The sequence below is a fragment of the Dreissena polymorpha genome, chromosome 3 (assembly GCF_020536995.1).
Source record: "Dreissena polymorpha isolate Duluth1 chromosome 3, UMN_Dpol_1.0, whole genome shotgun sequence".
In the NCBI taxonomy this organism is placed as follows: Eukaryota; Metazoa; Mollusca; class Bivalvia; order Myida; family Dreissenidae; genus Dreissena; species Dreissena polymorpha.
In genome coordinates, this window is record NC_068357.1 from 141041415 (window position 1) to 141063675 (window position 22261).

A 22261-nucleotide genomic window follows, 5' to 3' on the forward strand; every position below is an offset into this window, starting at 1 on the left:
ATATAAACTTGTTTTGCTTACAAAGCAATTTGCATCAATTTCTAATTTACGTTTCGTCGAAAGTGGAACGCCAAAATCGGAAAGCGTACGTTGCGACATTCTAAACACGAATGATAAGTGGTACAAGTTCAATTGTTTTGTAAAATTCATATCTGTGTTTGCCAATTAACATATTTTGACAAGTTACAAACGGGTCATAATGTTCTTAATTGAACCAATGGTGCAGGCCCCTACTACTGTTACAACAATTAACAACTTTTGGCTAAACAGGGTCTAGACGGGGGATCAACTTCTTTGCCGACATTCACACGTTATTGTAATCAAAACATCGTGACAATAAACAAGCACGTGCTCCAATTAAGCGCGGTCTGCCTAATCGTGAACAGCAAACGTGTTAAGATTGTCGTCTGCTACAATTCATCAACACACATCTACTGTGAGCCTGCGCCAATTGTATTGGATAGGAGGCGGAGCGTTATTTTAATTGACAGCTTTAATATGAGCCTGCGCCAATTGTATTGGATAGGAGGCGGAGCGTTATTTTAATCGACAGCTTTAATATGTCACGGGTTGCTATTTTCAGCGTATGGCCAATTTTCAGGAAGTACAGTGGACGTCATGGGGTTTTGTAATCGGCGTATGGAAACAATTATCGGGCGTAATATACGGCCGTACGCCGCTAAGTGTAAGCCCTGTAAATTAATTTTTATTAACTTAAAACTGTTTTGCATTAAATTGAAATCCAATCAATATTTTACAGATACAACTGGTGTTCTTTTTTAAATTTAATTACGCGTAAAAATAAATGTTTTGATATAACTGAATTATGCATGAAATGCACTATTTCCACGTGAATAACACCGAGGTTTTCATCAAATCTCCTAAGTAACTGTGCACGATTGTATCCGGACCGATTAGTGTTACAAAGCCACTGAAATTATCGATTGATATTGACACATGGTTATTCACGCATGACGTATTCACAACCGCGCGAATCTTCGCTGATAATAGTCGGCTTAGAAGCTTGGTTAAGAAGCAATTAAGATGTTATCAATAAGGTCGCGCAGGGCGGAAAACTGGGGGGCGGCCTTTGAAAAGGGCAGCGTGGCGCTGATTTGCTTTGAAAGGGACAGCGAGGCGCTTCAAAAAAGCGGCGTGGCGCCGTGCCACGCTAAAACAGCCTGGATAAAACACTACATATAAGCCTGCATAGTCTGTAGAGGCTACTGGGTTAAATGCATGTGCCTAAAGTGTTGTACCATATAAGCCTGCATAGTCTGTAGAGGCTACTGGGTTAAATGCATATGCCTGAAGTGTTGTACCATATAAGCCTGCATAGTCTGTAGAGGCTACTGGGTTAAATGCATGTGTCTAAAGTGTTGTGCCATATAAGCCTGCGTAGTCTCTAGAGGCTACTGGGTTAAATGCATGTGCCTTAAGTGTTGTACCATATAAGCCTGCGTAGTCTGTAGAGGCTACTGGGTTAAATGCATGTGTCTGAAGTGTTGTACCATATAAGCCTGCGTAGTCTGTAGAGGCTACTGGGTTAAATGCATATGTCTGAAGTGTTGTACCATATAAGTCTGCGTAGTCTGTAGAGGCTACTGGGTTAAATGCATGTGCCTTAAGTGTTGTACCATATAAGCCTGCGTAGTCTGTAGAGGCTACTGGGTTAAATGCATGTGTCTGAAGTGTTGTACCATATAAGCCTGCGTAGTCTGTAGAGGCTACTGGGTTAAATGCATATGCCTGAAGTGTTGTACCATATAAGCCTGCATAGTCTGTAGAGGCTACTGGGTTAAATGCATGTGTCTGAAGTGTTGTACCATATAAGCCTGCGTAGTCTGTAGAGGCTACTGGGTTAAATGCATATGCCTGAAGTGTTGTACCATATAAGCCTGCATAGTCTGTAGAGGCTACTGGGTTAAATGCATGTGTCTAAAGTGTTGTACCATATAAGCCTGCGTAGTCTGTAGAGGCTACTGGGTTAAATGCATGTGTCTGAAGTGTTGTACCATATAAGCCTGCGTAGTCTGTAGAGGCTACTGGGTTAAATGCATGTGTCTGAAGTGTTGTACCATATAAGCCTGCGTAGTCTGTAGAGGCTACTGGGTTAAATGCATATGCCTGAAGTGTTGTACCATATAAGTCTGCGTAGTCTGTAGAGGCTACTGGGTTAAATGCATGTGTCTAAAGTGTTGTACCATATAAGCCTGCATAGTCTGTAGAGGCTACTGGGTTAAATGCATGTGTCTAAAGTGTTGTACCATATAAGCCTGCGTAGTCTGTAGAGGCTTACTTAGGGAAGACATTTTCCGCATATACACGATGTTTGTTAAGAAGAGGCAGAAAGTGTCATTCCTGATAAGCCTTTTTGGACTGCCCAGGCTTATCTGGGTCAACACTTACAGCACATTCATTAAGTTCCGTTTTCGCAGAGCAAGGTTCATCTAGATTATAGCACCAACTGGCAGGCTCTGGCATTACCAGATAGCCATATGCCCCTGTCATCACTATGTGGTTATTGAATTAAATTGGCCATGATTCTGGGGGTTAACTTGTTATGCCACAAAGTGTCAAATTATTTCAGGTCAAACAGGTTGCCATTAACAAGGAGTGATTTAGATATAAAAATTATGCTCCATGTGATTGTTTCCTTTCTGGAAAATTAAGTTAATCTCACAAGCACGATATAAAAACATGTTTCTAAATTGATGTATGGCGTTTAAATGACTTAGACGAATTGGTGTATGTGTTTGGTTTAAATGTGTGTCACAACCTATATAAATATTTATGTATAACCTATACCATTGAACAAGTGCTGATATTATTCATACAGAATGCCCCCAAAAGAATCATTTGACTCAAAAGAGTGTTCTTAACCTTTAAAGTTTGGAAAAGTTAAAAGCAATTTGTTTATTTATTAAAAAACAGAAATCTCAATGCACTCTATGTAAATATGAATTTTCATTGCTAGCAACTATACACAGATATTTTTGCTTTGCATAAGAAAAATAAAATAAAACAAGACTATTGCCAAGCAATATATGTCCCCTACCGGCTCCACCATTGTCAGAAATTTTCACCATTGTCAGAATTTTTTTATTTTATTTTTTGCCATAGCAACCAGAATTTTTGACGTAGGAACAAATTGAAATGACGTGCATAATGTCCACATTGCCATCTATCCATGTTTCAAACTTCATGAAAAAATATGAAGAACTTTTCAAGTTATCGCTGGATCCAGAAAAGTGTGACAGACAGACTGACAGACTGACTGACAGACTGACTGAATGACAGACAAAGCGCAAACCATAAGTCCCCTCCGGTGAAACCGGTAGGGGACAAAAAAAGGGCAAAAGGACCCCATAAATACATGTATGCTCCTAACATTATCTCAAAGTCTTTAATCATTATATAAAATGTTATTTGAATCACTATAATACTTTTTGATTTATGAAATAAAATAATTCTGTGTAATCTGGTTCTCAATAAGAAATGAAGCAACACAAATAACTCCAAAACACTTTGAGAAAGTTTTAGTTCTTGTTTGCTAGACTTGACCACTGTAAATATTCTCTTAACATTGATGAAGTTTACTAATACAATCTTTAATTGCATTTTACTTATAGTAGGCACAAGAAAATTAACAATGTGCTAATTACTTGAAGATTTAGGTACTATTACTCTGGCGATTATTCCCAAAGCCTTATATCATTCTACAATATTTCCTTTGAATACATAACCTTATTATATTATGCACACAGAAGTTGCAGTATGTTATGCACAAAAATAAACCCAGGACAAAAACTCCAAAAATGCACTACACAAGAAACTATACATACATTGGAAACAAGACAAGGAAATCATTCCAAAAATAATGATAAGAGATTTGTGATTCTTGTTCCCTGCAATTACCGTTTATGTCCTATATCAATGTACTGAGTCTCATTCAATACTAAGGGAGTTATGATCAACACAAGAATATTGACTAAAGGGCACTAACTCTGTAAATCTTGATGAGAGAATGATGGTTCTTGTTCTCTGCACTTTTTCTTAATGCCCTATATCATCAAATAAAGTGTCATTTGAATACCATCAATACTACCTGAGTAAAGCTCCACACAAACAGCAGGACAAAATGATGGACCAAGGACAGACCAAAAGATCGACAGACAGACAGACAATGCGATTACTCCTTGCCTCTCTCCAAAGTCATGAAATACTTTTTTTTGCTTGAGCACTTTAATAATTATGCTCTCGATTATGACCTTTGCATCAGGCATCTTTGCAAGATAAAAAGAATGCCATATTGTTATGTAAGACGATTCAGACATACTTTCTCAATAACAGATACATGTAAATAAAACTGCATCAGGTAATTTGGATTCAGACTGACCTTTCCTAGAAAGTACAAGACAATCTGATATAAAGAAACAGCAACAAAAAGAACATTAAAAAAATCTTGTTTTATTGGTAAATAACAATGGCAAACTGTCTCACATTTAAAACAGATCACTAACAGTGCTTTGCTAATGATATCTCACACAATTATATCACTGTTTCAAGGCCAATTTCCAACATAAGGATGCATATTTATCAGTTACTGACTGGAAGTCTCCACCCTAATTTCTATGTGAATCAATTCAATGATAGTCTGACTTTCGGCATAGCAAGAATGCTGAGGAGACAAAGAATGGCACCAAAATCAAGAATAACTTAAGTCTGCACATGTCTCTAGAAATGATACAATCATGTGTTAAGACAAAACTTATGTAATGCACAGGTACTTTTACAAGAAATAAATCAAACTGCTTATTCTCACCCTTCTGTTGATTTCTATCATTAACAATTTTGACCTTACTACTTATGTTATAATATAAGCCTTGTTCTGAGAAAACTGGGCTTAATGCATGTGCGTAGTGTCATCCCATATTAGCTTGTGCAATTCGCACAGGCTAATCAGGGATGACACTTTCCGCTTTTATGACATTTTTCGTTTAAATTAAGTCTCTTCTTAGCAAAAATCAAATTAAGGCGGAAAGTGTTGTCCCTGATAAGCCTGTGCAGACTGCACAGGCTAATCTGGGACGACACTTTTAGCACATGCATTAAGCCCCATTTTTTCAGAACGCATCTCATATGCATGACAGTCTTCACGTTGAGTAATCCCTAACGGGCCCAAAAGCTACTTGAGCACATTCATTTCGGACTACCAACATTTAGTGCTCTTAACCATACATAGAAAATATGAAGGTCACATATTTCCTAATTTCGAAATGGCATTTGGCTTTTGACCACAATTTAAAAATAATTTAAAGTATGAAATTTGTTACCCTATTTCAGTTGAACAATGACCAAAAAACATTCAAAATAATACAAGGCCCAAAGTAATATATCATTGAAACATTAACCTCATCTTTAGCATTACTTCACTGCATTACAATCATAAACATATGCCTTTTCTCTTGCAAAACATTTAACCATCCAAGTGGTCCATAAATTACAAGAAAATAAAGAAGCACTTTTGAACAATACTTAGTCTGGCATAAAATTGTTTAAAAATCTGACATTTATGGAGCCAAAAAGGTGTATAAACATTTAAACACTCAATAAACAGAACAGTTTTAATGATATGTAATTAAATTAAATGAATAACCAAATTGGTGTTTTGTCTATCATGTTATTGTAAAAACATTTCACATATAGTCGCTGGAGAATTGGACTGCATGAAAAAATTATTGTAATAAAGTGGCTCTGTTAACAATGATTTACAGCACTTTAGGAAACTATAAAGTACCCACTGGAAACATTAAGTAAAACAAATATTTACATGAGAAACATCTTTAAATTAAAATAATGTTTAAACAATAAGAATCATCTTTAAGAAAAACAAACAAATTAGATTGGAAACACTTTTAGATTTTTCAAGAAGTTTTAAGTTGGTATATAAAAGCAGATAAATTTTGTTAAATCTCTAGGGTTGGCCTATACAAGAGCTGCAGTCTTAATCTACTTGATTGGAATTATGCTTTTTGACTTATTTTATATCCATTATTTGGTCATGCTAAAAGCAAAAAGTAACTATATTTTTTGGCAAATCTTAACCCCAAAGTCCCATATGATAGTTTGATTTATAAATGTTTGGAAATAGGGGTATTCAGTGTAGACATGAGTTGTTATAACCATTTTTATCAATAATTATCAAAACGTTATCAAAAAAAAATATATTAAAAAAAAGATGCGTTTGTGAAACACAATGTCCCCCTATACGATGTTTGACCTTGAAGGATTACCTTGACTTTGTGAAGGATGACCTTGACCTTTCACCACTCAAAATGTGCAGCTCCATGAGATACACATGCATGCCAAATATCAAGTTGCTATCCTCGATATTGCAAAAGAATTCATAAAATAAGCGATTTGGGCCACATATATTTGACCTCTGACCTTGAAGGATGACCTTGAACTTGACCTTTCACCACTCAAAATGTGCAGCTCCATGAGATGCACATGCATGCCAAATATCAAGTTGCTATCTTCAATATTGCAAAAGTATTTATAAAATAAGGGATTTGGGCCACATATATTTGACCCCTGACCTTGAAGAATGACCTTGACCTTTCACCACTCAAAATGTGCAGCTCCATGAGATACACATGCATGCCAAATATCAAGTTGCTATCTTCAATATTGCAAAAGTATTCATAAAATGAGCGATTTTGGCCACATATATTTGACCTCTGACCTTGAAGAATGACCTTGACCTTGACCTTTCACCACTCAAAATGTGCAGCTTCATGAGATACATATGCATGCCAAATATGAAGTTGCTATCTTCAATATAGCAAAAGTTATTGCAAAATGTTAAAGTTGGCGCAAACAGACCAACAGACCAACAGACAGACAGGGCAAAAACAATATGTCCCCCACTACTATAGTGGGGGACATAATTATCCCACCCGAGTACACTGTGATATTGGTGAGGTTCTGTGATAGCCTTCTGTATGTTGCTTGTCATGCAACGTCCGTAAAAACATTTTCCTTGTGACTGCTCCAGATTTTATGAAACTTGGTCAAAACTATTAATGATATCTTTTTTGAATTTGAAACTGGGTCACTTGGGGTAATAAGCTAGGTCACTAGACCTAATGATATCTTCGCAGAGTTCTAAAATGGTTCTTACATGTAAGAGTTGTTTTGGTTCTCAAGTCAGCAGCCTTGGGCGATTGGCCCTCTTGTTTCTGAATTGTTTCTAAATTTGGCCTCAAATTTACATTAAATTGATGATAAAAGACCAAAGTCCACTAGCAAAAGTTCATATTTCCAAAATGGTGAAAACAATCAATCAATAAGGTTTGTCGTCTGCTTCTTTCAAAAGCATACGGAACACTGATCTGCAACAATTATAAAATTTGAACTTTATTTATAAATATTCCATTGCTAAGGTTCATGAATATTTTATTTTTACTTATAGTGCTTCAGATGGCATATAGTCAGCAGTTTGACCATCCAGTAACCCCGGTGATAGAAGATTCAGCAGAACATTCGCTAAGTGTGATTCCTGGATCAACCGCGATATTGCCTTGTCGAGTTCGAAATACTGGCGACATCATAGTAAGAACTGTTGTTTGGCATTTTTACCCAATAGATACAAATCAATACAAAAACAGAAATCTAACATCTTATCAAGTAAAACTTTTCAGTCATATATCATCCATCAGTTAACCTTATCACACTTTTCTTGGGTTATCTGGTATGCCAGTACTTAGAGCATATACATATGCCAGTAACCAACAACTGCCCTACTTGAATCAGAGGTAGGGAGAGTGATGGGCAAAGGCATTTCAAGACTTATCCCCACAAATGGTATGCAGCCTAATAGTAAATCAAACGAATTATCCTCTGATTTGCAGTCCCATGCTGTACCAAAAACGACAGTCCAGTAGGCAAAAATCGGCTTAATAACTGACTGATCAGCAAGATTTCATTGACATTTAACTCAGCCCTTAAGAAAGCGTAGACATGGTAGTCATTTGTATTCTCGTAATGGTGCTTTACATATCAGAGATAGATGCAAGTAGGCCTGATTCTAAATCATGCAGATATTAGTCGACAAGAAAAATGCTTAATGTACATTTTAAATTACAATCAATAAGACAATCTCAAGCAAGTTGCAATGTGAACTGTTTTAATGTGTACAAGTCAGTGACCAACCATGTAAGCACACCCTATTACTAATCGTTTCATCCTGCAGGTAGCATGGTTTGACGGTCAATGGGAGCAAGTTACCACTGGTACCACGATAAAATCATCAAACCCTCGACTGAGCATTCAGAACCGTGATCCAGATGAGTGGAACTTGGTCATTAAAGATGTCACAGCTGAAGATGCACAGATATATGTGTGTCAAGTTCAGTTTATGCCCCCTTCAATGAAAACGGTCACCTTAACTGTACATGGTAAGTCACATAATACGTGATGGGCTATTGCCTGTGGTATATGATCACATTGAAATTTATAACTGCAGAATGCGATGAATTCACAAGGACGATTGATTAATGGTTTTCTAAGAATAATCTTTTTATTTTTTTGAATATGCCTTTGCAAGAAATAAAAAATCAAGGTTAATTGAACTCTATCTAAATGCATACCTTTTATTTGAATTTAAATAAACATTAAATAACCATAAAATGACTTAAACTAGTGACAAAACTGCTCCTGTTTCTGCAAATTGTGAAAACACTAATATACATTATTCAAAAGGCTTTTTAAACAACAGTTCCAACTTTGCGATTTAAAAATAACACTGTAAATATTACCACCGTCAACCATATAAACAATATGCAGAAAGAGTGGGACGATTTCTAAAGCAAAGACATTTTTTGCACTTGTTTTGAATACAATGCAAAGCAAGTTACTGAATATTAGCGGAAATAAAACACTTGTGTGTCTAAAACCAGTTCTACAGTAGTGTAAAGATCCATAAAATCTTTCAGTGCTGGAACCGAATTTTGAAGGCCTTTGCAAACAGTTTGGATCCAGATGAGATGCCACAGAACGTGGCGTCTCATCAGGATCCAAACTGTTTGCTATTCTGATAGTATTCTTTGAAAAAAATCGAAGAAAATGCTAATTTTAGAAATTCAGCAGACGACATTTTAGCAGACGACAAATTTCCCAGCATGCAAAGGGTTAATTCAAACCCAATGGTACCTTCAAATATATTTCAGACACCCCAAAAGTGAACAAGACAAGTATCAACCATCGCTACTCATTTAAAACTGGTTCCCGTGTCACTATAGAGTGTCATGTGTCTGGCTCCCCTCCGCCAACAGTCACATGGTATTTTTATGAGACCAACTCTACCTCTATAGAAGAAAAAAGTAAGTGGTTGATACTTTCTGACTGCAATTAACTGGCTTAATGATAAGTTGTGACTTGTTAATCAAGATTTGTCCTCAGCAAATACGTTATTTGGATGTTTGTGTGACCCAAAAGCATGCAGTAAAAAAGTTGTTTGTACCTTAGAGATTAGTTCAAAATGAGGTTTATTACATGTATACATTTGTTTTTGATAATTATTGCACACTGTTGTGTTAGCCATTTTCTTTCTTTAATCTTTAGACAAACAACTTTTTATTAAACTCAAACTTAAACTTAGGTGGAGAAAACAATGTTTAGCAGAGTATTTGGGCATGGCTTTTTACTCTTTGACAACACAGTTCTACCATTTCATTTGGCAGAAATTAAGGTATCATCATCAAAACTATTGGACATACGGACTGCAGATAAAAGCAAAGATGGTATCTACAGATGTGAGGCCACCAACGATCATGGCCAAGACAAGTATGAAATCTATCTGGAAATAACATGTAAGTCGGGTTGCCTATACTATAATTTAATACGTGTAGATTTTTTATCATTAAAAAACAGACTTTTTTTACATTATAAGTGTTGCATTCACTACACATCAACGCCTATTTGGTCCCAATACAAAATTAAATTTTATATTTAATTTAAAGCTTGTAAAAACTGTTTTTTTGTATACATAACACAATAATTAGTTGGTAGCTATAAGATTTGTAGTTAAAAGACTACAGACAATTGTTGGAACAATACAAGTTAAAAGACATAATTATATTAAAAATAACATAATTCTTACATTCTTATTGTCAAATAAATTGGCAATGGAATCTTGAAACTCTGTCCATTACAGATCCCCCCGTCCCAACCATAACAACAAAACAGGTCAGCGTTAAAGAAAACTCGCAGATCAGACTGGTGTGTAAGGCAGAAAGCAAGCCGGCACCCAACTTTGCCTGGTTTCACAGTGGCCAGAACATCACAACCAGCAAGCGCCACCATGTGTCACATGACACGGAGGACATGGAATTCCAAGTAGTCTCTGAACTCACCATACGTCAGGTGGAGGTTGGCGACAGCGGCAAATACACGTGCTCCGCATCCAACATACATGGCAGGGAAGATGCAGAAACATTACTGCAAGGTAATATTGAGCTGTGTTCCCAAGGTAACTGTGCTTAATATATGTGCCTAATGTGTTGGCCTATGCACAGGCTATTCAGGGAAGACACTTTCTGCATTAACTGGATTTTTTTGTTTAGAAGCGACTTCCTTCAAACGAAAAATTCCATTAAAGCGGAAAGCGTCTTCCCTGATAAGCCTGTGCAGACTACACAGGACAGCCTGGGACGACACTCAATTCAAATACATTAAGCCCTCTTTACAAAGAATGATGCTTTATTAACTTGCACAGCAGGGCATCAGGTTTAGTTTTGTTAGGGAGCATACAACATGTTATATAAATCTTCTTGGTGTGTCAAACAGTTCAAGTATAGGTAGTGTTATACTGAAGAATGCTTATTCAGATGTTTTGTAATGTTACACAGAATCCTCATTCCTGTAGTTCTTGGTATGTTGAACAATTTTAGTTTCGGCTGTTTTAATGTTTTATTTAAGTGGTTGAGATGTAGTTTATCACATGCAACATTCAATTGGGCATGATTGATAGCTTACTTTTTGCACTCCTGATATTGAAAACAGAAATGCCAATAGGGTACTACATGTACTATATAACATTGCTAATTTTGATAATCCTTTAAGAATATTGTATATTGGTTTTAGTTAAAAATATTTAAGATGTGAAACTCAATTCATGTATCAAACATATTTTATTTTACTTTATTTATTGTCAAAGTGATATTATGGTCATTTTTCACTGTTGAATTGAGCTGAAAAGAATGAACAGGTCAAAATAGTTAGTTAAAATGTGGTTACTGACCAATCATCTGCAACTCATCTTGCTACCAGTTGTTTATAAAAATATATTTTTTATTCGATATTTTACGTGACCCACCAAGTCCTGTTAGCCGAAATGATCCGTAAAACAAAATTGTGTCTTTGTGTCGTATAAATGAATATGCACTTAAACTAACTTTAGGTTCACATTGTACCGGTACATGCGTGATCAGTTGTCAAACGAAAGTACGGTCGATATTCAAATGCATTATTTTTCTCTTCCTTGGATATTGTTTTAGTATGTTGATGCATCATTAACAAATATAAGTGTATATGAAGTGAAAACACCAAAAATAAACAACGGTTGCGATAGACACATATAAACTGTTAGATGCCCATAATATCACTTTAAGATTCTACACAATAATTAGCCTACATGTATTAAGTTACTAATGAAACAAGAGATATGTTTGTAAGAAACACAATGCCTCCTACTACGCTGCTTTGATTTTTTTTACCTTTGACCTTGAAGGATGACCTTGACCTTTCACCACTCAAAATGTGCAGCTCCATGAGATACACATGCATGCCAAATATCAAGTTGCTATCTTCAATATTGCAAAAGTTATGGGCAATTTTAAAGTATTCAGACAGACGGACAGACTGACAGTTCAAATGGTATATGCCACCCTACCGGGGGCATAAAAAGTGAATTTATCTGTTTGTAATATTTATCATTTTTTGCTATTTATGTGTTTTACAGTTATCCCACAGCCTGGCAGTAGCACAGCAAGCATACAACCTAAGCCGCCAACACCAGGTACATTTAATTTGATAAATATTAGTAATGTTGGTGCAGTAAAAAGGCAGTGCTTGAAAACTCAAACCTAGAGAATTCTTCATACTAGTATATGTATTGTGGCCAAAGCAGCTAGGCGTTACAATTATTTAAAAATCAAGTGTGTGCTACTTCAAAGAAAAATTGCAAGGGTTTTGGACATGCGTTTTTTCCTGCACACACACAAAAAAGAAAATGACAAACTACTTATAATTTTTTAATGTACTTACTAGACAAAAACAAATTGCTAAAATACACCCATTTGTTATTTATATTTGAAATTCTTGTGTAACAGTAAGCACTCAACAGGTAAATTCTGAACTAGACATGTTCATATTTTAAACTGTATAAATGTGGGCGTGTAACTTTGTATTTGCTCTCCAGTTATGAAAGAAGAATTTAAGATTACATGGTCACACTGCTCATTTTGCGGGCCCAATTGGACAGTTAAAGAAGATATATGTAACTCATGAAGTAACAATCTGTTTTCAGACAAAACTGTGAGCACTCAAAATGTCAACACGATAGTGGACACCGAGACCCCAAGGACAGATGAAGTAGTTTCCAGCAGTGCTTCGTGCCTCCTGACCACTGTGTTGATGTATCTACATTGTTCCGTGTACACTATCTTCTACATGTTATAGCATCCACTTAGAGAAGAACTTAGTTAAACATGTAATATGCCTTTCAAAGAAAAAGTAACTAGTTCCGGTTCAAGCTACTTACTAATATCTTGGATATGCTTGATATTACAACATGCAGAGATGGAAATGAACAATCAATAGGATATACTATATGGTCTCTGCCAGACATTTTTTTATTGCCAGTTAATATTGATATTCTAACAAGTTGTGACACATAAAAAAATGCATGAGGCCTTTCATGCTAGTGTTCTTTATATATATATCCAGTCATAACAGATCTTACCGCAGAATGGGTATTACCAGATCCATAATGATCAGTGCAAAATATTTGAGCCGTCAACTGGGCAATCAGTTTTAATGCATGAGCATAAAATATCATCCTAGATTAATTTTTGCAGTCTGCACAGGCTCTGGGACTACACTTTCCGTTTTATGTTATTTTTTATCTATAAAAGCCTATTCTAAACATAAAATCAGTCTATGCGGAAAGTTAAATTGCAGATCAGCCTGCACAGACTCAAATCTGGACACAACATTTCGAAAATTGAAGGTTTTGTGTTTATCGAAATACTTTGTGTCCATTCAACATTTGTTCAACAATATAAGCCCAAATCCAGAATTTCAAAGTTAACTTGCATGTTCTATTATTTAAAAAATCTGTTGTGTCTTGTATATAATCATGTCATTAAAAAATATGAATGTCCCGAATTGTAAAAGAATAATTTCAACTTATGAAAGCGACATAGCAGCAGGAATGAACATTTATTGTATATCTGTATACTAGAAGACACCTTGATTGCTCTTGTCTGTAATTTGCTTCTGTGTCAACAACTTACAACATATAGGAATTTAAAACACTGTAGGTTAATCAAGATTTTGCCTTTAAATTAATAAAATTTCATTTACAGATGCCAGTAAGCATTGTAACATTCTTACTCACAGTTGAACATCTTTACATCAAAATTGTTTACTTCACAACAGAGGATAGATACTTAAGTCAACAATAAATACTATATATGTTATGTTAAATATTAATAGTTATCTCAAAATTTAAGCTTGCTTTTTCTGTTTATGTTAAAAAACAATTACTGTCACACATAATATTGTAAACTATGACATTTTCTTGAAATACTAATGCTTGTGGCATGTCATGTCAAGAAGAAAAATTATTATCCAAGTGTAGGACAAGTTTTGAAAATATTAATGTTAACATTCTAGAGAATAGAGTTGTAGAACAGATTTTATAAATGAATTTTCAATTCATCTCTTGTTCATTCAACCTGTGTTTTTGCTTAAAATGTGTTTGTTCATATCCATTTCAGTATTTATTTGAACTGTTTATGTGTATTTTTTTGAACAGCAACTGTTTATGTTTATACACTTTTTGTACATATTGTAAGTACTGTCATACAAAGGTAATGATACTATGTTGTCAGCTTCAATTATCATATTATTATCTGCATTATTCAATACTGTGAATTGAGAATGTCCCACTTTCCTAACACAAATCATTCGAACTGGTATTTATTAAGCAACTGGTATACCATACTATCTAAAACCAAAATTCAGATGGCATTTTCTTCTAAAAGACTGAGACACATCTTGTAGAACTGAATCCAATATGAACTATCATTTCTGTAGTTTAAACAGTGAATCTCAATAACATTATTGGTTTGAGATAATTTGTTCAACCACTTAAGAGCAATACATGCAATACAGAGTTTGGATATTGATACAATAATGGCTACAGATTTAACCATAAAATCTCTCATACTGGTACAAACATGGAAGAAAACCATTACATGTACCTGTAATGAACTATAATGTTATGTGAAATGATATTCTAAGACACTTTTTAAAGAAATCAAACCAGTTATATGCTGGCCAATTCACTTCAGGAAATGACAAACATTTTTTTTAAGGATTTCAGGACATTTCTTACTTCATAATGTCCATTGTTTTGATGATATGTTAACTAAGCATGTATTTTAATTTTAAGCTCATCTTATTCATCTATATTTTACTTGTACTTTACAAACAAGAGCCTACTTTATTCACTGAACGCCAAATCATCTTTATTACAATAAGATATTAACATTGTACATATAACTATTTTAAAGTAAAAGCTAAGTACCTGAATACTCAGAAAAAGAGCAGGAGCTGTGCAGCTATAATTAGCCTTGATCTGGGAAAACAGGGCTTAATGCATGTGCATAGTATTGTTACAGATTACAGATTAGCCTGTGAAATCTGCTACGGCTCATCAGGGACAACACTTTCCGCATTTATTGGTTTATTTCGTTAAAAGGAAGTCTCTTCGTAAAGAGAATCCAGTTTTTAGGCCGAAAGTGTCGTCCCTGATTAGCTTGTGCAAAAAGCACATGTTTTTTCTGGGACGACACTTAATGCTTATGCATAAAACCCCCTTTTCCAGAGCCCGGCTCAATTATGTTTTTATTAGTTTATATATATTTGTAGTTGGATATTCTCATTTTGTATATTTAGGTTTTGATATTGTTGATGTTATTGTTGTTATTGTACAAAATCAATCATTATTTTATCAATTGATTCATGATCATTAATAAAATTGAACGTTATCTACTTTGTATTGTTCCCCCAAATGTTAAATATCTATGGTAACAAACACATATTTCTATCTTTATTGACTTGAGCAATATATTTTTCTACCACCAAGCGATTAGAACTGGAATATTCAACTTGGACCATTGCAAAAATAATCAATTTGTTCTCAACCACCCAACATGTCTGTTCATATACTAGTACAGAGATATCACTTGCCAAAATGATCATTGAACACATTTACATCATAACCAGTGTTTATGAAATACATCAGGTTTGCTGGTAAAAATTCAGATTGTCTGCAGTTTTACAAATCAGATTTGTCTGGTGTGATTTGAAGCCTTGACAATAGTATATTATAAACGTTTAATTATCCTTTTTATTTTAATTACATGTTTTCTGGTAATGAGGGTTTTTATTTATTCATTTCATGTCAAATGCGACTGAGTGGCAATGAACATCAAGTCTTATATTGCACTGTTCTGTTTGCCATTCAATCAAAACTATCTGTAATTCCACTAACAAGGTGCCTGTACCACTTGACTTTTTCGGCTATGTGTGGGACAATCGGATGTCAACAAACCATCGCTTCAGGTAACATTTTTGATAATTTCTTCATTAATTCAAAACCATTTTCAAAAAAACAAAGACGAGAGCCCGGTCATTGTCCGCCCTATTTTTTAAACCATCGACAATAGTATAATGAACGTATTTGTTGATTGAATAACAAATATACCACACATAGCATTTCACTTTGTGTGTTTTCAAACACGCGGTTGCACTTTTTGGAAAAAATACTTATTTAATTTTGCGCAAACTTAACACAGTTGTGTATTTTGACAATGACCGGGCTCTCGTCTTATGTTTTTTTTTTAAAAATGGTTTTGAATTAATGAAGAAATTATCAGAAACGTACCTGAAGCAATGGATTGTTGACATCCGATTGTCCCACACATAGCCGAAAGTCACATGGTACAGGCACCTTGACTAAGCTACACAATTGTAACGGCCATTGACATCATGCAGCTCCTGAGTCACGCTTAACCCTTTGCATGCTTGGAAATTTGTCGCCTGCTAAAATGTTGTCAGCTGAATTTCTAAAATTAGCATTTTCTTCGATTTTTTTCAAAGAATAATATCAGAATAGCAAACAGTTTGGATCCTGATGAGACACCACGTTCTGTGGTGTCTCATCTGGATCCAAACTGTTTGCAAAGGCCTTTAAAAATTGGTTCCAGCACTGAAAGAGTTAATTGGTGTTATTTTATTCAAAACATCCCATGCCATTCCATATATGGAGGATATGAAGCAAATCACGAATGAAACGAAACATATAGTGAAAAATATTGTCAAATCTGGTTTTAACCAGTTTGCAAGCTATGGAACCGTCCGATTTTCATTGTGGAGGGTGAGGATTGCGACAGGGAATGAGATTACTCGGTGCATGTTATATTGTTGCCGAGAATACTTGAATATTTCAATTGGTCTGAGAAAAATCTAAGCAAAAACACAGCATAAACTTCTTGCATTTCCTTGTAAGCACTGGTAAATACAATAAAAACTTAATACATGTTTGAAAGACAGCCGAGAAAGCTTGTTGTTACTTCCTCAACGTCTATGCATTAAAGTTATAAAAGATATACCTATCCCAACATCCATTTAAAACAGTAAAAATAAATTATAATTTATTATGCCAACTAAGAAAGCTAAACAATTTGGTAGATTTCTGCAGTAAACTGTTGAAAAAACAGTAACAATATCAGTTTACTGACAAACCCAACACAAGCATATCAATAAACTCTGCCATATTCTATGGGGTGTCTGGCAGAATTTTTAATTCACTTTATTATTAACCCCTAATCCTCAGACAACTGCCTTGAACTAAGAAAACGCCAAACTTGGAAAAATTGACATCTGACTTAAGGGTGGGTCAACCTCGTTTTATTATTGTTAATTTTAAAATGGCTTCGCTTCGTGGTTAACTATTCAACACATGATAGATAGGAATTCGTTTTCTTTTATATTAATTTTTTCACAAAGTTTTATCAGGACAATAAGAATAAAACCATGTCATGATTCAAATTGTTGTTTAAGCCCATCTTAGACCAAGCTGGATCATAAAGAGAAACCTTTGAGAGTACAGACACATATGGGGACTTGAATACAACAACAATAACAACTTACATATAGGTGGAGGTCTTCTGCTTTTGCTCCTGTTGCAACTTTTCAAAGAAGCAGTCAAAGTAGGTGAGCAGAAATCTCAGGAAATTGTCAAACTCTTTATTCCTTTAACACAAAAAATTACTGGTTATGTAGAAAAACTATCAAAAATACTTATTGATCTATGTCTATCATGATATTAGACATTCTTTAACCTAGTCAGGCATAATTACCCTAAAATTTCAAATATGGGGAAAAGCTGTTATTGAGCATGCTGATATCATCAACTGATAAAAAGTATAGGTAACTGTTAGTAGTATACTAGAGACTGCCACACAATTTAGATTCTAAAAAAATATTTCTAACATGACTTTGGTTGCAGGACATTAAAGTAAAGACGTAATATACATACACTCTTGTTACCACATGGTTGGGCTTTGAGCTAAAATATGGAATGTATGAAAATGGGATAAATACATGTACGCAAAGTGTCATCCCAGATTAGCCTGTGCAGTCCACACAAGCTAATCAAGGACGATACTAATTACTTTCTGCCTTCACTGGATTTTGGTTTAAAATAGACATCCTTTCAAAGAAAAATTCCATTAAAAATGACAGTGTCGTCCCTGCTTGGGTTAGGCACACTGCACAGGCTAACCTTGGACAAAACATGACACACATGCATTAAACCCTATTTTCCAAGAAAGTGTTTCATATAATAAATGTCTGCAAAGACTGATACCTATACAAGCCATCAAACTGATCAATGTCTTCATACAACTTCTCATCCATCAGTTTGCCCAGTGCGATTTCTGAAATAAACATGTACAATATTCATAACATTTATCATTTGTGATAAGGTTTTGAGTGGCACTCTGTGAAAACTGGGCTCAATGCGTGTGCTTAAAGTATGTTTCCAAGATTAGCCTCGGCAGTCCCCACAAGCTAATCTGGGATGATGCTTAACCCTTTGCATGGTGGGAAATTTGTCGTCTGCTAAAATGTTGTCTGCTGAATTTTTTTAAATTAGTATTTTCTTCGATTTTTTTTCAAAGAATATTATCAGAATAGCAAACAGTTTGGATCCTGATGAGACGCCACGTTTTGTGTGTGGCGTCTCATCTGGATCCAAACTGTTTGCAAAGGCCTTCAAAATTCGGTTCCCGCACTGAAAGGGTTAACAAACATGCATATATCCCAGTTTTCCAAGACCTTGGATCAATTATAAAAGTGATGATTCAATGTCTGGCTTAAGAATTTAGTGACTACATTGACATGCTGTATTTTTTTTTTTATAAGTCTATATAAACAGAGGATATTTATTTATTAAATATGTGATGATGTTTCAAATCATAAAAGGAAAGCATGGCAATAAATATTTTCTTGAGCTGAAAATATGCAAATTAAGTATAACTGTTTATAGTCATGATAAGAGCCTATTAATACCAAACATGAATGTTCTTATTCTCTTATACCATGGAGTTTTTCTGTTTTTACATTTGTAAACCACAAAAAATGAAGACAACGTACTTTTGACATCATCCAGTGTCACGTATGTATGACTTTCAGAGGGCTTGATGCCAGCCTGGGCAGACTTTGGCTGGTTGAGGCGACCTCTGCCCTTCGCGTTGTTACGGGCAACGCTGGAGCCTCCTCTATTAAATGTACAACATAACAGTGTACAAAAATACATCTGAAATACCTGGCAATAATTGCATAAGCAAGAAGTCTGTCCCTGAACAGTTAGAATCTTTAAGCGTAGGCCAAACAAGACAGTTGAGTCTGGTGAAAAGTTCAAGCCAGTAAATATAAAAATATGTTTATAAAAACTTTGTATTATGATCCGATGTGAGAAACTGCAGATAAAGCGCTCAATGAATCACCAAGAACACTTTCATAAAGCATGGTACATCATTTTCAATCCGTAATATCAGTTGCTGAGGAGCATTGCAGTGTCACTAGAGTAATGCAAGAAATAGCTGAAGCCATTATAAGCAAAGTCAAACTTCCAATTTTTTCTTATTATCCTATTATAGCAAACGGTCCTTTATGTATCACAACTAACAAATTTATCAGAGAAAATATTGTGTAGATGCAAATGAGGCTACCTGTCATTCCTCTTGTTTGCATCGTTTGTTTTCCTTCTTCTGCGATCTCTGTCTGCATTTGGATTATTTCTAGAATAAAAAAGCATAACAAAACATGAGATATAAGATTTTTTCTTAAAAGCATTCATCAACTTACAGATTTACTCAATTCATATTTTGATCCGACTCTGAACTCATTACAAACAAAATGTAAAATTATTGTTCTTTTAAATAAGACATTGATAACATTCTTATTAGGAAACAGCTCAATCATCATGTGTAAATTCCATACTTACGAAATGAATTCAAGAGCTCCAAGTTTGTTATTCGGGTCTTCCTTCCAAACAAACTTTCCAGTTGTAGGAATCATGGGCTGAAGCGAAAAGCACAAAAACACTACATTTGCCATTATATGCTGGTCATAAAATTCTTTTCTTTGAACTTGTTGGAATCTAAACATAGTATATCCCCTGAATAGGTGTAATATGTCTGTATAGATAAACCATTCAGATAAAATGTCCACGTAATACTTGTATACAGTGTTGAAAATGACTGAGCATAGTTAACCTACACTCACTTTTTTCCAAAACAATGTTTGACAAACACCTGTATTAACAGAGCTTGACATTAGCAATAGTCTGATCATCTGGGACAGTTTTGTTGATTAATATATGAAAAAAAATATATTTCTAGAAAGTTACATGGTATATTTAGCTATATTTTAAGGTCAAAATAAGTTACTTTACAGTCCGAACAAGATAAATTTCATGGCAATAGTTCCACAGGACAAGTAGATTCAAAAGTTATAGTCGAGCCCAGATGAATAGTCTGCAGTACTGTAAATGTGTATTGTACAGTACCCTTATTCAGGTGGAGACCTAATTCCAGTGATACTTGTTGACAGTATGAACAAGAATCTTGTGATGACGTCACATGCATGAGGTCGGTGTATTTTGATTCACTATGATTATTACCATTGAAAATTAATACAAAATCAACAAAAATGAGGAAAAACCAACATGCTTTCTATAATATCTTACTTCATCTTAAATAATTCAAATTTATCTAAGGTCCATACTAAGGCTGTAACGAAAACAGTATGTGACGAATACGATACCTATCACAAATAAAGGGTGGCGAATATGAATATTTATTAGCGAAGATGAATTTCAATGAACAAAAGTAATACTGACAACTTGACTTGACATTATATAGTATGAAACTATGAGTATTTGTCAATTTGATTAATTGAGTAACGTTGCATACTAAAAATATGAAATATAACACTTTGAAATAACAAAACACTGACTAGAACTGCTTAAACTTTGAACACAGTTTTGAAAACATGACTAGTACCAATATAAAAATCCTTGAGTAGAACAATTAAGGAAACCAAAGTAGTGCCAGACAAATGACGTGTATTTGGCAGGCCGGTCAACGATATCAATAGCATTCTCTTTGCTAGGCCCCATGTTTGTTGATAAGTTGCACAATCATTGTCGTAAAGATAAACAAACAAGAGATGTGTTCGTCAGAAACACAATGCCCCCTATTGCGCCGCTTTGAAATAAAAAATATTTTTTTGTTTTGTTTGACCTTTGACCTTGAAGGATGACCTTGAACTTAAACTTCCACCACTCAAAATGTGCAGCTTCATGAGAACGCAGCTTTGATTTTTAATTATTTTTTTTTACCTTAGACCTTTAAGGATGACCTTGACCTTGAACTTCCACCACTCAAAATGTGCAGCTTCACGAGATACACATGCATGCCAAATATCAAGTTGCTATCTTCAATATTGCAAAAGTTATGGCCAACGTTTAAGTTTTTTTTTCGGACAGACGGACAGACTGACATACTGACAGACAGTTCAACTGCTATATGCCACCCTACCGGGGGCATAAAAAGAAATTCCATCTGCTAATCCTTTGTGTGCATGTTTGAGCATCAAATCACTCATATTTACCTAAACAAACATTAAACAACCATCGAAAGATTTTTCAATTCAATGTCGTAAATATTCAACCGGTGCCGGCAATTTTTGTTGATAATCTCACTGTGTAACATAGTGGGTGGGGTAAACATGGTAAAAAAACTTCATTTGTAAAGTAAGATAAGATGATATCAGGGCTCGAAATTAACACTCGCACACTCGCAAAATGCGCGTAAAAAATACCTATTGCGAGTTAAGTTTTAAGCCACTAGTATTTTTTTGCGAGTAAATAAATATTGAAAAGAAATAACACAAAATATACATAATACAAAAGATAAAGCAAAGTTAACCGTTTTAGTTAGAAAAAACGGATTTTAAATCCTTCTACGAAAACAGTGAATTAGTGGGAAAAATAACTTAAAATAAGACTAAAACTTGTTGTAGATGAAGATGGTCAATCAACCTGATGTGGGCTGTATGGTCCAAGGAACTGATATCTTTGTATGGTTGCAGAAATAAAATGTGTATACATGTTTAGTACTTTTATTTTGTTCAAATAGTACTAAAGTAATGTCTAAGGTCTTTTATGTTTCCATCAAAATTTGCGAGAATGTTTTTGATTTTGCGAGTTGGTATTAAAGCTGCTCGCAATTTTTGCAAGTAGACAAAAAAGTTAAATTCTAGCCCTGGATATAACTTTTAAACTCGAAACCACGTTGTTTGAATTCGTCAAATATTTGGTTCGGGAGGTGGCGAA

The 22261-nt window shown here is 34.8% G+C and overlaps 2 protein-coding genes across 3 annotated transcripts in view; one reads left to right on the forward strand and one right to left on the reverse strand.

Moving 5' to 3' along the window:
- The window catches only part of LOC127871700 (neural cell adhesion molecule 2-like), a 41559-nt gene extending 26218 nt beyond the window's left edge, over window positions 1–15341 (forward strand). For both annotated transcript variants that reach the window (XM_052414832.1, XM_052414833.1), the window contains exons 2-8: window positions 7478–7617; window positions 8258–8462; window positions 9234–9386; window positions 9747–9875; window positions 10220–10510; window positions 12026–12082; window positions 12593–15341. In XM_052414832.1, coding sequence (XP_052270792.1) covers window positions 7478–7617; window positions 8258–8462; window positions 9234–9386; window positions 9747–9875; window positions 10220–10510; window positions 12026–12082; window positions 12593–12744 — 1127 coding nt within the window. In that variant the 3' untranslated portion in view covers window positions 12745–15341. The remainder of the gene's footprint in view (window positions 1–7477; window positions 7618–8257; window positions 8463–9233; window positions 9387–9746; window positions 9876–10219; window positions 10511–12025; window positions 12083–12592) is intronic.
- Window positions 1–22261, reverse strand: part of LOC127871699 (protein phosphatase 1 regulatory subunit 36-like) — a 129811-nt gene that overhangs the window by 105785 nt on the left and 1765 nt on the right. The window contains exons 2-6 of the mRNA XM_052414830.1: window positions 19868–19944; window positions 19593–19661; window positions 19015–19139; window positions 18227–18296; window positions 17509–17610 (exon numbers count right to left, since the gene is read on the reverse strand). Coding sequence (XP_052270790.1) covers window positions 17509–17610; window positions 18227–18296; window positions 19015–19139; window positions 19593–19661; window positions 19868–19944 — 443 coding nt within the window. The remainder of the gene's footprint in view (window positions 1–17508; window positions 17611–18226; window positions 18297–19014; window positions 19140–19592; window positions 19662–19867; window positions 19945–22261) is intronic.